At 38.7% G+C, this 15,305-nt stretch overlaps 1 protein-coding gene across 8 annotated transcripts in view; it reads left to right on the top strand.

Annotated features, from left to right (window-relative positions):
• Positions 1 to 15,270, top strand: part of CADM3 (cell adhesion molecule 3) — a 674,344-nt gene extending 659,074 nt beyond the window's left edge. For all 8 annotated transcript variants that reach the window (XM_085639680.1, XM_085639676.1, XM_085639679.1 and 5 more), the window contains one exon: positions 8,703 to 15,270. In XM_085639680.1, the coding sequence (XP_085495806.1) occupies positions 8,703 to 8,821 (119 nt within the window). In that variant the 3' untranslated portion in view covers positions 8,822 to 15,270. The remainder of the gene's footprint in view (positions 1 to 8,702) is intronic.
• Positions 15,271 to 15,305: the final 35 nt, after the last annotated feature.

Genomic DNA, 15,305 nt, shown 5'->3' with positions numbered 1-15,305 from the left:
TTAAATGGTAGGATAGAATCCGATAGACCATCAATGCAGACATTCAGAAGAGGTAATCAATTGTGCCCCATTGTTTACTTCTTTGTACACGCTTGGAACTTTGCCTTGGTAAAAAGGTTTAAGGTAATAAAACGCAAAGAAAGCGACCATCACCCACTCTTTTGTGAAATAGTGATAGGGCCCCCAAGAGTTTGTGATAGAGTTCTACCGCAAATAATGGATTACCCAAAACGCTTGTCCACTAAATTAACCGATGAATATTTAATAAAATTAGCCAGTTTTCAACAGAATCTATCCTTTGATGTAGCACAGGATCAGACGGTCCCATGGTTCGCAGAAAAAATGCTTCAGGTTGTACAATGTCTCAGAGCCAACCTAAAGAAGAAGGAAAAGGGTGGTAAAATTTCACAAGCCTGGGGTAGAAAGCAAGTTGGCTGGTTTGATTCTGTATGTAGAGAAAAAAAAGGATATTGAGGAGAGAAGAAAGACGTACGAGGCTAAGGTATGATCTGGAGGGTTTTAATAATTTAACAAATTTGAGGAAAGATAAAATATTGGTGAGATCCAAGAAAAGGAGGGTTAAAGAAAAATGCTGGGACTCCCTTTTGGAAACTATAGAAACAAAAAATATCAAAGGGTTCTGGAAACTGATCCAAGACGCATCGGGTTGATCCTCGGGAACCATGAGTTGTGTAGTCGACGAGGCATCCTGGGAGGAGTACTTAGGCCAATTATATATGGTCAGCAATGTGCCAGTATTAAGTGAGGAAAGGGTCTCTATGTGGCGGGCAGCAAAAGAACTAATACCCTCATGCTCCATTGAAAACGTGAAGGACACCATTAGGAAGTTAAATTTAACCCGAGCAGCAGGGCCAAATTACACGCGGTTATAATTAAAACAGAGTTAAACTGGTGGGCACAACTTTTCTCTAAGATGTTTACAGCCGTTCTAGATACAGGCACTATCCCAAAATCATGGAGGGGAGCGGTAATTAGGCCCTTGCACAAAAAAGGGGACAGAAAGGACCCTAAGAATTATAGCTTAATCAATCTATTGGTGTAAAATTGTTTTCTAAAATTATCTTAGGCAAATTGGAAGATTGGGTCGAGCTACATGCGATTGTCCCTGTGGAACAAGGAGGGTTTAAGGAGGGGCACTCAACCATAGACCATTGCTTTGCCTTATGGGCATAAGCTCAGAAGTCGGTAGAACAGCAAGGTAAATTATACTACTGTTTTGTTGACTTTCGGGCTGCATTCGATCTAGTAGATAGAGAGCGCCTATGGGAGATGCTAAAAAGATATAACATTCCTGAAGAACTCCTAGTAGTCATTCAAGAGTTGCATAGTGAGAACTGGGCTCAGGTTATCAAAGACACAATGGGGGGTTTGACACAAGAGATAGCAATCAATAACGGCCTAAGACAGGGCTGTGTTTTGGCACCACTCCATTTTTTCAATTTTCCTGGCTGATCTGCCTTCCTTTTTAATGACGGAAAGAGGTGCAAGCCCAAAGATAAACAGGAAGCATTTGTCCTGCTTACTGTATGCAGATGATCTAGTCATTCTTGATCAAACTGAATTAGATCTGCAAATTAAGTTAAATGCATGTGATACATATTGTACATCTAAAAACCTAACAGTGAACATGGATAAAACAATAATTTTGTGTTTTGGGAAGAGAGATCAGAAATGCAATTGGTTCCTGGGGCAAACGAAATTAGAAGTTGTTAATGAATACAGATACCGGGGAATATGGTTTGATAAATCTTTAAATTGGGGCACGCATCTACAGGCCCAGAAAACCAAAGCCTTAGCCTCAGTTTGTGGGTTGAAAAAATTCAACAGTAATTATGGAGCTATGTCCTACAGACCTATGTTGAAGGCCTACAATGCAGTGAGCCCTCCTCAATTGCAATATGGAGCAGAAATGTTATGCTTAAGAGGGAAATGCTCCTGGGACAGCAAGGAAGGGAAATGCTTAAAAACCTTGTTGTCATTGCCCAGCTCATCAATGATACAGCCCATTAGGTTATAGCTAGACTTGTTATCATGGAACATTCAGGTTCAAGCAAACTTATGTAGGTTTTGGAAACGGCTGGGGGCAGGGGAAGAGGAGACAGTGTCACATTGGTGCATGAAGGAGATTCAGCAGAGTGAATTAAAGTGGGCAAAAGCAACAAGAAAGAAACTCTACTCCATCTGTGACAACTTGAAGGTGAAAATTGACCCCCTGTCGCTGCATATTGAAGGACCTAAGAGTGTACTAAAATCCTTGGGGAAGGAAAAGTCTAGACAAATTGATATGGTGTATCTGAGACAAAAAGAGTCTGTGCAATTTATGTTAAATAGCTGGAGCAATGATAACTGGTACCCTTATTTAGACACTTTACCAAATGAATGGTTGAGAATGGAATTGTTAAAGGTGAGAGTAGGCATTAATCCAGCTCGTGCAAATGAGAAAATAAAAAGTATATTATTGGATAGTGGCGGTAGATGTACATGGGGGATGGGCATAAAATGTACCTGTGTACACATTTTAATGCATTGCCAAACATTGTTAACTCTGCGTCAACTGTTTTTACGGCCAGTTTTTTTAAAGTATGGTACAAGGTCACGGATGCAAGCAATTGAGCTCCTTATTGATATGCAGTTCCTTGACATTGCAATTGCTTTGGCGAAGTTTTTCCAAGCAGCAAAGAGGTTCCTTATGGAATAGGGAATGAAAGAGTAGACCAAGGAGTGATAAATAGAGATTAGTTGGGTAATTTTAGTTGTTTAAAGCAGAAAATAAACATTGTTGGTATTTGGATCATGCTCACAACTTGAGTATGGAATAGGTTTAACAAATTAAGATTGATGCTAGGAAAACAAGTTTTTTATGAGATAAAGAAATAATTAACTTAAATACTTCTAACCCTGTTTTTATGGTTCCTTTTTAGAATTTTATTCCATATATGTATATTATGTTTTATTGTGTTTTATGTAGTTTAAAGACCAATGGTCATACTAAACTTATTTTTTAATTGAATTGATCCCCATCTGATATGTTCTCTGTGGTATATCACTCTTCGCCCTGTCAGAGCTGAAGAGTTGGATTTCTAACACCCTGCCACACACAAAGATTTGGTCACTGTGCCAATACAAATATTACTACATTATTACATGTATATATACACATATATATAGCTCCACACTCCCACAAGACAGGAGATGCATACTGTGGTGTAAGCACAAAATAAATCCACCTCATAAACTATCAAGCATTTATCTGCATTGCAATCTAACTGTGCAACAAAAAATACCCAACATGTACCCGACATGTTTCGGCATTCATGGCGCCTGGCTCACGAGTGAATCATGTGTGATTACAAACACCAATAAATGTGAAACAAGACCTAAACATAGAAAAGGGGCCAACACTTTGAATCAAAGCACAAATGGCGGCCATCTTAGCTCTCTGTAAATGTGTATTGGTACGGAGTCAAAAGTTGCCAAATACATAAGAAAAACAGAGAGACAATCAAAAAAGCATATAGCAGATATACATCTGTGTATAGTCTCATGATAATATACCCACAGGCATTTCAAATGCAGCACAGAATATAATTTTTTTGTCCCATAGGGATTCCATAATGGGAATCCAAATACACACAGTGTATAAAAGATAATGGCAATAAGCCCCAGTGGACAATCAGAGAACATGAAAAAGGCAAAAAGAAAGAAAAATATATCTTATCTCCCCTGTGTCACATGCCTCTCCTTATACAATAGGGAACACAGGAAGTGAAGTCAATAAGGCCCCAGTGGACAGACATAGGAATAAACATATCTTAGCTCTCCTCCATATTGAACTCAATCTCTGTACAAAAATAGGATAACACAAAAAAAATCATTAGAACATATGAACATGTCACAGAAACTGTAACAAAACTATACATCTTATCCTCAAAGGCAAAAATAAACTGGAATTGAAAATTTCACATTGAATCATAAATCTCTCTCTATATATATATATATAATTTTTTTACAGCAAACATCCTCATATGGTGTTCTTATCAATCACCAAAATGTACATTTAACTGTTCGTCTGCATCTAGTCTAATTGGGGTTTTGGTTCCTAGCTCCAGAATGTATCTTGATTCAAGCTGTCTGAGAGCATGTAACCTGCCACCTCCCCTCACTGTCACCAGAACTCTGTCAGTGGCATAAAACCCAAGGAGGTTACTATCACTTTTGTGGTATGCAGCAAAATGGCATGACACAGGGTATTGACGATCCACATGTTCGATGGCACTTACAGGTTCTGATACCCGTTTTTTAACTGGATGTTTGATACGTCCTATTACAAGTACAGATCAACACATAAATACTGAATTCAGAGTGACAGCCTAAAAGATGATTATTTTGTGTCTCTACTCCTAATAGAGGAGAGAAAAATTGGTTGACGTGCTTATTCTTGCAAGTTTTGCAGTTGTCGCATTTCAGAAAACCTCTTGTTTTCACCATGGGTTTGGTATCCACTCATGCTATCTTGTTCTTACTCAGCCAACCTTTCAGGGACACCCCTCTTCTACAGGTGATTTTCGGGTAATCCTCTATTAGAACAGTCAGACTATTCTCCATAGCAAGAACCTCCCAGTGTTTGCTCAAGATGTTCCTAAGCTCAAAACTAGAGAGGGTAGTGATGGTTTATTGACCGCACCTCTACTTGGCATGTGCTAATATCTTTATAGAGAGAATCTCGAAAAAATATTCTTAGTGTGGTGCTATATGGTACTAATGCCTACCCCTATACTACCCTATATGCACATAACACATTGGTTAAACACCTCCGTGCTTCTATGATAATTTGATGTACAAAAGCACTCAATCAACAATCAGCATATGGTGTTTTCACCCTACATATTATTCCATAGCGATCATAATCAAAACTCAGGAGCCAGATGTTTCAATGCAGCTTGTATTGAATCCGTAAAACAGCTGACACATGTTTCGTCACACAAGTAGTCCTGATCTTGTAGAGCAATAAGTGTAACTCGAGATGTATTGATAAAATTCAAACACAGTAAGGTTGGATATCAGAGTGTCACCAGAAGTGTCCAATTATCTAAGTACTCAATGTCTTCTAGTTTACTCAACAGATCGCCAGCGTCTCGTATGTAAGAAGGAAGTTTGTTTACAAAAGGTTGTAAAAAGATGTCTATGTATTCTGAGATTCTTTCGGTCGGTGACCCAATGCCTGATATTATAGGTCTACCTGGTGAAAAGGCTCCACTCTTGTAGATTTAGGGTAAAACATATATGCAAGGTGCACGTTGATATGTGTTGTAAATGTATTTATATTCAAAGTCATTGATGAGACCCCGATCACGCCAGTGGGTAAGCCTGGACTCTAGCTTGCCCATAATTTCCCTGATTGGGTTGTTGGATGATTTTAGATGCACTTCAGTGTCTTATAACTGTCTGTTAATCTCTATCATGTAGTCTGTGTTGTTCATGACCACCACTTTGCACCCCTTATCCGCTTCCCTAATGACTATTGTTGGTGGTTTCCCAAGTGTCTCTAATGCCTCCCATTCCTGCCTATTTAGATTTTCCGTAGAGAATCCAAGTTTCGTGTCTGTCCTATCTTCCATTTTGTATATGTCCCTAGTGACCACTTTATATAAAGTATCATTTAAATTATCCAATGGTAATTTCTGCATGAATGTAGATTTGGGTTTTAACCCACTGTCCACATTAAAGTTCGAGGATATATCTAAATCAGATAGAATATCAATCATAGTATTTGGGGTCTCCCCAGTGTCATCTAGTGATAAAATCCCATGAACATCCTGTATATCTTTAATAGTTCTGTGACATTCTAACCCATGGGGAATCAGTGGAGGAACATAACTTGATTGCTCTTCAAAAACGTTATTCATTTCAAATGTCTAACAAATTTGTATATATCAACATGTTGTTGTACAAAATCAATCCTTAAAGTTGGACAAAAATTCAGGCCTTTACACAGTAGAGCCGTTTCTCTTTGCGACAAATTATGATCAGACTGATTCATAACTGATACATTATCACTAGAAAATGTCGACTGAACTGGTTTGTATACTACACTCTGTTGACCTATAATATCAGGCATTGGGTCACCGATGGAAAGAATCTCAGAAAACATCGATGTCTTTTTACAACCTTTTGTACACAAACTTCCTTCTTACATACAAGACACTGGAGATCCGTTGGGTAAACTAGAAGACATTGAGTGGTTAGATAATTGGACACTTCTTGTGATACTCTGATATCCAAACTTACTGTTTGAATTTAATCGATACATCTCGATTTACTCATTGCTCTACAAGGTCAGGAGTACTTGACCGAATTATTAGCCTTGAAGTAGTCACTTGTGTGACAAAACATGTCAGCTGTTTAACTTATTCAATACAAGCTCCATTGAAACATCTGGCTCCTGACTTTTGATTATGATCACTATGGAATAATGTGTAGGGTGGAAACACCATCTGGTGATTGTTGATTGAGAGCTTTGGTACATAAATGTTTTCATGTTCCTAAGCTCCTTGTATTTCTGGTTATAGGTGATGATAAATCTAACCGTATTCATCTGGCTGGCTTGATCCGACTTAGAGACCAGCAGATTCTCTCTACATACCTTTTGGGCCTTAACTTGGGCCGTATCAAGTACTATTTGTTGGTAACCCCTTCATTTCAATATAGTTATTGTTATCATGCATTCTGCTTGGAATGTCTCATCAGAAGCATGTTGGAAAGTACATCGAGGTATATAATTATTTTTTTCTCGTACATTTGTGCCAGCTTTGTTATGTTATGGGGAATTTGTAGAGCGCACGTACAGCAAAAGGTCTCTTGGCGCTAAGTTAAAAAATCACCACAGAAGTTGTGTCTATCAATAAGTTTGAGTGAAGAGCCAGGTTTTGAATTTTTTTCTTTGCTCTCCTACTTCCAAGACAGTAGAGATCTGAGAATTTCTAAGAAGGATATACGATTTTCCATGGAAGGCTGACAGCCTCCTTATCACCTTAGATGTTAGTAGTCTGTATACTAGCATCAGACATGTAGACGGTATCGAGGCATGTAGACATTTCCTTAGGGCGAGGTTTCTATCTGTACTGTTTGACACGGAAATGATTTTGAGCATGATTTAATTCTGTTTGGAAAACCTTTTTTTCTGGTTTGATAACAAATTGTACTGACTGAACAAAGGGACACCTATGGGCACTTGCTTTGCTCCCAGCTATGCCAATCTTTTGATGGTTTGGTGGGAGCAGCAGCTATGGAAGAATTCAATTTACATGTCTTTTGGGTTTGTTACATTGACGACCTGTTCGTCTAAATTTATTAACATCTTGAATAACAATGACCTGTACTTAAAAGTTTCAGGCTAAATTCGGCAAGTTTACTGGGAATTCTTAGATGTCAAAGTGCAGGTAGTGAACAATAAGCTAACCTCTAAACTACACAGATAAAGCATGTCTGGAAACACCCTGCTGCATGCGCAGAGTAGTGATCCCAGACGCTTAATGAACAGTATCCCGTATGGGGAATTCTTTAAGGCACAGAGGATTTGCAGTTCTGATATGGATTCACAGTGGAGTGAGTGGCCTAGAGGATTAGTGCACTCAGCTGTACATATGTATGCTTGATTGTCATGGGTGAGACAGTGGAATTTAAACAGGAAATTGAAAATGTATTTAAGGAAAATGTAGTCCATTTCCTCATATCCGTCTAAAGGACCTGTGTCAATCATTGAAGTGAAAGGAGGTAATTGACTGGAGATTACTCCATGTGGGAGCCTGATGACATGTGTTCTTCTCCCACAGAATAAGGAGTACTTTTGCTTTCCTCAATACGTAATAAGGGTATTGTCAGCTTCATTTTTAGCCATTATTATTTAAGATAAGGTTAAATTGTACATACTGTGAGCACTCTCATTTACTGGCTGTCAGGGTACTTTGCCTGATTTTAGTGTTTGTAGCACCCAATTTAGCTGAGTAAAAAATTGCACCTAAGCCTGTTCATGTTGCAAAAGGCATCACTCCTCTTTTAGGAGATTGAGGACGGACAACATTATTGCGCTTGTTTTTAGAGTGTTTAGAAGTCATTGTCTATAACGTTAAAAGTTGTGTGCATTATTTCTCTAGCAGGTGCTCTAATTCTTTCAGCGGCTCCTTTCTGAGTGAGTCTGTATCTCCTTATAAGTAGCATCGATTAATAGGGTTATAAAATGTTTATTTTTAATAGGATGTGGATCTAATAGTTACAGAATACATCTATTGCACCTGGTGTCTGGGGAATTAGCTAAAGAACCAGGAGTAATTAAAATGGCACTTTTTTTTATCCTCCTCTTGTCTTGTCCTCGGGGCCGCATGATAGATCTGGATGAAATTTGCCATGCCGATCCTAAATCAGATGAACAATTATTTGGAAAAATGTGTGCAGATTCAAACACAACAAAGCTATTAAAAAAAATAAAGAATGCCTTTTTAATGGAAACGCTAACCCAACCATAACTACGGCGGCGCAATCACTGCTTCTGTTATATACACATAAACACACACACACATTATGTAATATTTGTTATGCATGAATATGTTTGTGTCTTTGTGAGGCTCTAAGAGTGAAGGCTGGTAATGGTGATTCCAAAGTTTTATTTTTTTGCCCCTACTCAGGCACCTACCTGACCCACGAGGCGAAGGGCTCCGATGATGCCCCTGATGCTGATACAGCAATCATTAATGCTGAGGGAGGCCAGAGCAGCTCTGAAGACAAGAAAGAGTATTTCATCTAAAGACTGGAGTAAGTGAAAGCAAAGTGATCCCCGCCAGATAATCAAGTAAACAGCAAATATTAGCCAATCTGTAACCACTCAAAGGCGCTCAGGAGGAAAAGAAAGCGGCCCAACGGAACACAACTGCCCTCTCTCTCAGGATTGGGGACGAAAGAATGAGAAATAGAAGATGGGGATACAGCCTTTTGGGAACCCAAGCAGCTGGCTCATGCTCCTGATATGAACTTGTACAAAATGTTATTATTAAAACTGTAAAAAACAAAAAATGAATTGCTTGCTTACATCTCCATGTCCCCAATGGAAGTCGCCCTGGCACTGAACATTGAGCAGTCCCTAAAAACGACAAAAACCCAATGACATGTGAAATCTATATTAATTCACTCATTTTTTTGTGTGTCAGATAGTTTTATTTTTTCATGTTTTCTGAGATATTCATGGTATTTTATTGAATATTAGGTCTGTGTCCTAAGGATTCGCAAGATGGTATCCCATAAGGTATGAGTCTATCTAGTTCCTAAAAATAATTTTTCCAATTGGTAAGGCTTGGCTTTTAAAATGATAATCTACCTGTCAGTTTCCTGGATTGCCCACCAGACCTGACTCTATGCCTGTTTTGTCTAGTAAACATTCCACATGGAGAAGTATTTAGTCAACTATGTGTGTTTCCAGAATAACCATAAGTATGAGTATAGTGCACATACTTTGAATTGGGAGTGCATCCAAGGGTCACAAACGTTCAGTAAGCAACGGTAAGTGAAGTGGAGAGAGCTATAGTCCAAATATTAAACAATGGCCTAAGTTCACAGTGATGATTATGACAATTCTGTAATGGAGACTGCTAAAGAAATGGCGTCCAGGTGCTGATGAATACCCCAAAAGTATTATTGCAGAGTTCAAAACGTAGGAAATGTCCTGGGCTTGTGCTTACAGAATACAATTAAGACATTTGCCCATAAGATAATTGGATGATGATGAAAACAGTCTACCAGCTATTTAATGACTACACCTTTGTACTCCAAACATAAATATGTGTTTGAGGCATGTGTGCTGTAGATACACATGCTTTGCATACTCCTGCCATCTAGTGTTGGGTCTGGTTCCTCCCAACCCCCTTTATCTCCTCATTTGTAAGGTTCTGCAAAATAAGTGCTAAAGTACGCCATATCATACATCTGTAAAGAGGGCTTTACCCAGGCTTACCCGACCCTTATGTGTTGTGTGGGCTGATGACAGTGCATTGATCCATTGGTTTGGACTTAGATCACTTGACTCATGTAGGTCCTTGTGGATTCGCTTCTAGGGGTGACGTGTAATTCACAGTCCCTGGCTTATAGCTTCATGTGAATATTAACACGGTAGAAAAAATACTACCCCTCTTCACTCTTTTCAGCGCTCCTCAGGCAAACACATCATTTAGCAGTCTCTGCTCATTAGTAGCAGCATACTGAGAACCTACCTGCTCTATCCCTATCTCTTTCTCTCCCAGTGGAAATAATCAGATTTATTTAGAACTATGTGGCCTCATCTGAGTACATCATGAGAGCCCCTTACCCAGTGCATGAATAGTTCACATCAGAACATGCTAGCAATACCAAGAACCATAATCAGAATATACAATCATTTGTTTATAAACAGTAGTTGCCTTTGGAAGCCAAGGTCCAATTTTGGATTTACCTGCCCTCTACAGTGAATATGAAGCACACAACGAAGGGCCATGTTTAAGCATTGAAGCTTCACATTATTTACAACTTTGCTTCCTTCTATCCATCCATCTTCAGTGGTCCATGCATGAACAAGGACATTGTTCAGGGCATATCAATCATGTGAAAGCACCTGGAGTGGATTATAGATCATTGAGATCATACCTATACTCTACATGAATGGTTAACACCCAAGTGAGCTGAGATGTGTCCTCGTCACCAAGGTAGGGCTATGTTGCATTGATCATGCCCCAAAACCTGGAAATAAATGCATGGTTTTATACAATGGGAAAGCTACATAACCTGTCAAAAGTAAGTGAAGTTTATGCAGTTTTAATACCTCCTAATTGTTGTGATTTAGGGTACATTGACAGGACTTCTATACATGTTAGTGTCCCATCCAACTGATGCTTATCTTTATATGACTGTATGTCCCTAAAAGAAATTATGAATGACTCTGTTCAGATCTTTAGCCTGCCATACCTATGTTAAGTATCAATAGACAAGTTTCCTCTTTAGTGATGTTGTAAGCTTTGGCCCCACAGCCTCTCGAGTCCGAAATCGTGGCAAAACCCTTTCAATCGCATGGTCCAAGTGTGAGTGCCTATAGTAATCTTTTCTAGCTGTCTAATATGTGCTAGGTGCATGACAATGCATTACAGGCATGCATTTCTTCTACTTGTATACAGTGCAAACTCTTAGAACATAGACCTGTGCTTTCACTCACACTCGCCCTTTTCCTCCTACCCAGGATTGCCTGTTAGCAGCCTTTTTGTTTATCCCAGTCCACAGGCTGTACATTATCTAACTGTATATGATCTATTATTGCAAATGGTAATTCATTGATCTAAGAATATAAGGAAAACATTTACGTGATTATATTGTCATAAAAAATAGTTCATTTGTTGACGTTCGTGCTTAATGAATATTCCTCCCATAACATTTTGTCGAGCGCCAGAGGCTAGGGAGTAAGGCTGGCTGTTAAGCATGTTACATGTCGATCTTGCCTTTCTCCGTTATTGGTACAATATGCACTCTGCTGCACCTTTTCTCCTTCCTCTCTCAATGCTGCTTTATTTGTGTCTGCTGTTAGTTTGCAGATCATAAGCTCACCCTTCCGTGTCAAAGGATATATGTAGAAATGTTCATTGATCAATACCACAAATATACCGTTTGGCATAGCTTTAATGTCTCTCAAGTGAGTTTTTTAAAACAAGTTTTAGTAGATTTTTCCTCCAACTTCCAAAAAACATGTCATGTCTATAATAGCGTAAGCATTAAGACATTGTCCCTAAAGACAGCAGTAAAGAAACATTTACCAAAAAAATATTGAGATCAGTGGCATAGGTCTGTCGACAGATGGTGACATTAGTTCAATAAAATATATTATTGAATAATCCTAAGCCATTACGTAATAGAGAAAACAAAACATTCTAAAACATAAGCAGTATGTTAAGTGAGTTTAATCACATGCGTGAAAGTCATTCCGAAGTGATTTGAAAATAAGTAGCTTGTGTTAATTGAAAAGATGTTCTCAGATTTAGGATGGTCCATGAGATGTTGATGATTCAGATCTAGCAACAGAGGATGTGCCAGGTTATTTTAATGATTCATTTCAATGTCTCTGTACATTCCAACCTTACTCTATAATGGAGTAGAACAATACTCTCCAATACTAAGGTGGTCTAAAGGCAGATCTGCCAGCCTCACTCACGATCTCTGCATTATGATGCAGTGTTACTTCATATCAGTCTTTCCAGGTGTAAAATAATTTACAAACAACCAGCTAAATTTTCCGTTCACCTATGGTTCTGACTGTACCATTATCAAGTAAAAAAAGTAAAACATTAAAAAACTGCTTTCGGTTTCCTCTTTGATTTCTTTCTGTGAGAGATTTGTCCTGTAATTTTAGCTTTTTGTAGTATGTATATATTCATGGTTATGATATTATAGGAGCTGCTCACACAATCATTTTTTAGCATGTTAAGTAGTACTACTTCATGTACTCACAAATGCAGTGCACTAAGGCATTTGCAGAGATCTGTGCCTTAGCATGTGTAGCTATGCTTTTGATGTAAATGCGGGAGAGGAACTGTGAGTGGCTTGAAAATTGGGTCTATGTACTGGGAAGTGTGTTGCAAAGCTGAAATTAAGGAGGGTAACATGGAGAAATAAGTAAATACTACAACACACCCACAAAAGAGTTATCAGTTGCATTTCCCCAAAGTTCCACTCAGATCTTCTCCAGGGGGGCTGCAGGCAAAACGGCTAAATTTGTAAGGAAGAGACATAGAAATCCATGAAGGCAAGGAATAATACTACCAACACTAAAAAAAGAATTAAAAAAAAATGTTTTGCTTTTAGAGAACCTCAGTCCGGGCACTATATTTCTTGCTGTTTGCAAGCTTAACAACCATGCCTCAACTAATGTAGCTTTGGCCCTACCTGAAGACTACTGTGTTATCAGGCACAATTGCATTAATAAATCTGGCGGAGCCGTCACAATTGTTTTTAAAGCTTCTTTCATCTGTGACACACTGGACCTTCTAGTCCCAGATTGTGAAGTGCTTATCTTCTCTCAAAGTCTTACTCAATTTGATGCTTTCTGGCTCCGATATACTGTTCCAGTCCCCAATGTGTCTTTCTCTCAGGCATTGTCCAAGGCTCTTGCTCCATTCGTTCTGAAACACACAAACTCTGAGTTGGCAAACTTAATCTTCATTTCGACAATGCAACTTTGGTCCATTATTCATAAATTTTACAGCTAGTCCAATTGATGAAGTTGCCCACTCATACAGCAGGTCATTTTTGGATCCTGCCTTTTCTAATATCCTATCCCCAATAGCTGAGCCCCCATTTTCCCGTCCCCAATAGTTGAGCCCCCATTTTCCCCTCAACTAGACTGATCATTTCGCTATCCCTCTGACTACTGACATTTAGTACTGCATTGAGCTGGTCTAGTCTCAGACTTTGCTGCGCTCATTACTACTAGGCCTCGGTCTAAACCTAGACCCGTGTAGTTCAGTAGCCTCCTTGACTCCTCCAGACTGCATTTTCGTTCTTCTGAAGAGGATGCCAATATAGCTGTTAAAATGTGGGTGCAGGAAGTTCGGGTTAAGCTTATTCCATGGTCTGTTTCTGGAAGGTCCACTTCCAAGCATCCTGCACCTTAGTTTAGCTCTCACCTACTAATATTAAAGAAAACTTGTTAAAGGCTAGGACAGGCATTGTGGAAGAACTATAACCCTTCTCACAAGTCTGCTTACAAGGACTCCATTAACATCTATCACAAAGCGATCCAGACTGCGCGTTCTTCTTTCATAGCTGATAAAATAGAAGTAGCCCCCAAATCAGCCACGAAGAATTTTTCAATTATTAAATCCTTTTTGACTCTTGCCCCAGAGCTCAGACTCACCTGTTCTTGACTAATGCAATGATCTGGCCTGTTTCTTTTTCATCAAAATTGGGGACATATACTGTGCTTTTCCTAAAGATGCCCAGAACATAGCTACCCCTTATAGGACCAGAGCATTACCTCCAGTGCCCCGAACTTGCCATCTTTTAGCCCCATCGTGCTGGATAACCTACTAATCCTTGTAAATACGGTCAAATCTGGCTCTCCACATCAGTGTTATATTTAAAAAAACATCTCTACCACATTTTTTCAGTTGTATCCGAATTGCTGAACCGGTTTCCACTGCTTCGGTTCTGTAAGTTCAGACTGGGCCATAGAATTTTAAAAATCACTTTCTTTCTCGCTTTCGCTTGGTGGACCTTGGAATGTTGTATTAGGAGTTAAGGAGCATAATCAGACATCGCAAACGTAAATAGTATCAACGGTTTTAAGTTCAGACATCGGTGAGAGTTTGGATAGATTTTTCCAATACCTTTATTCTCAGTAAGAGAGAAGTAAAATGATTTTCTTTATTTTTGTCTTTATTTCACTTAAAACCATAAATCAAATAATTTTATGGAGATCTTATTAAAAAAATTGTTAGAACAAGCATTAAAAATTATCCATGAAGAAATTGATTCCCTATTCTAAAGATCGGAGTTTTAGAGTTCAAGAATCTATTAACAGTTCGAATTTCGAAGAAGAGCGAGATCGGAGGAGCATAAAGCTTCCAAGCCAAATTAGAGTAGCAGAACTTCCCTCAAAGAGTAGTTCATAAGAGTCAGTAAAGTCTTATTAAATCCAAACAAATCAGAATACAGTTGCAGTAGCAATCTGTTGAAAGGCAAATGGCAAAGAGGCAAAAGGAAACAGATACAGCAGTAGTCACAACAGTCAGGGGTCTTGGACAATCCTCTTCAGAGTTCAGCATCTACCTAGGAACATACACTTATATAAAATTCAAGAAAACCTGTTGAAACATTGTATCAGACTTCCCTTTCCATTAGCCAATAGGATGGCAGGCCTCTTGCAGGTTCAACTCCTCCGTTCCCACGAGAATACATGCAGCTTGTACACTTTATCCCAAGGTTAGCTACAGTCAGTCTTTGAGTAGTTTGATTCTGGAAGCATTGACCTCTGTTCCCATAGGCCCTCTACATCTAAGTTTGTTTCACTGCGAGAACAATGAACTATTAACCAAAAAGCAAAATCAATATTGAGGAATACATTCTTTTTACTATGAATCAAGCATCATTGTTTAAAATGTACAAATTATTGTATTCAAACGTTATATGAAGCATGAGAAAGTAGGAAGTTCATGACATTTAATTATTAAATTGTTGCTTGTAAGATAATACATTTGTGAAACCGGGTCATTCTGCAGTTATGA

Source organism: Triturus cristatus, chromosome 12 (genome assembly GCF_964204655.1).
Source record: "Triturus cristatus chromosome 12, aTriCri1.1, whole genome shotgun sequence".
NCBI classification, from domain to species: Eukaryota; Metazoa; Chordata; class Amphibia; order Caudata; family Salamandridae; genus Triturus; species Triturus cristatus.
The sequence above is the reverse complement of the archived record's forward strand: the minus strand, read 5'-3'. Positions and strand labels throughout refer to the sequence as shown.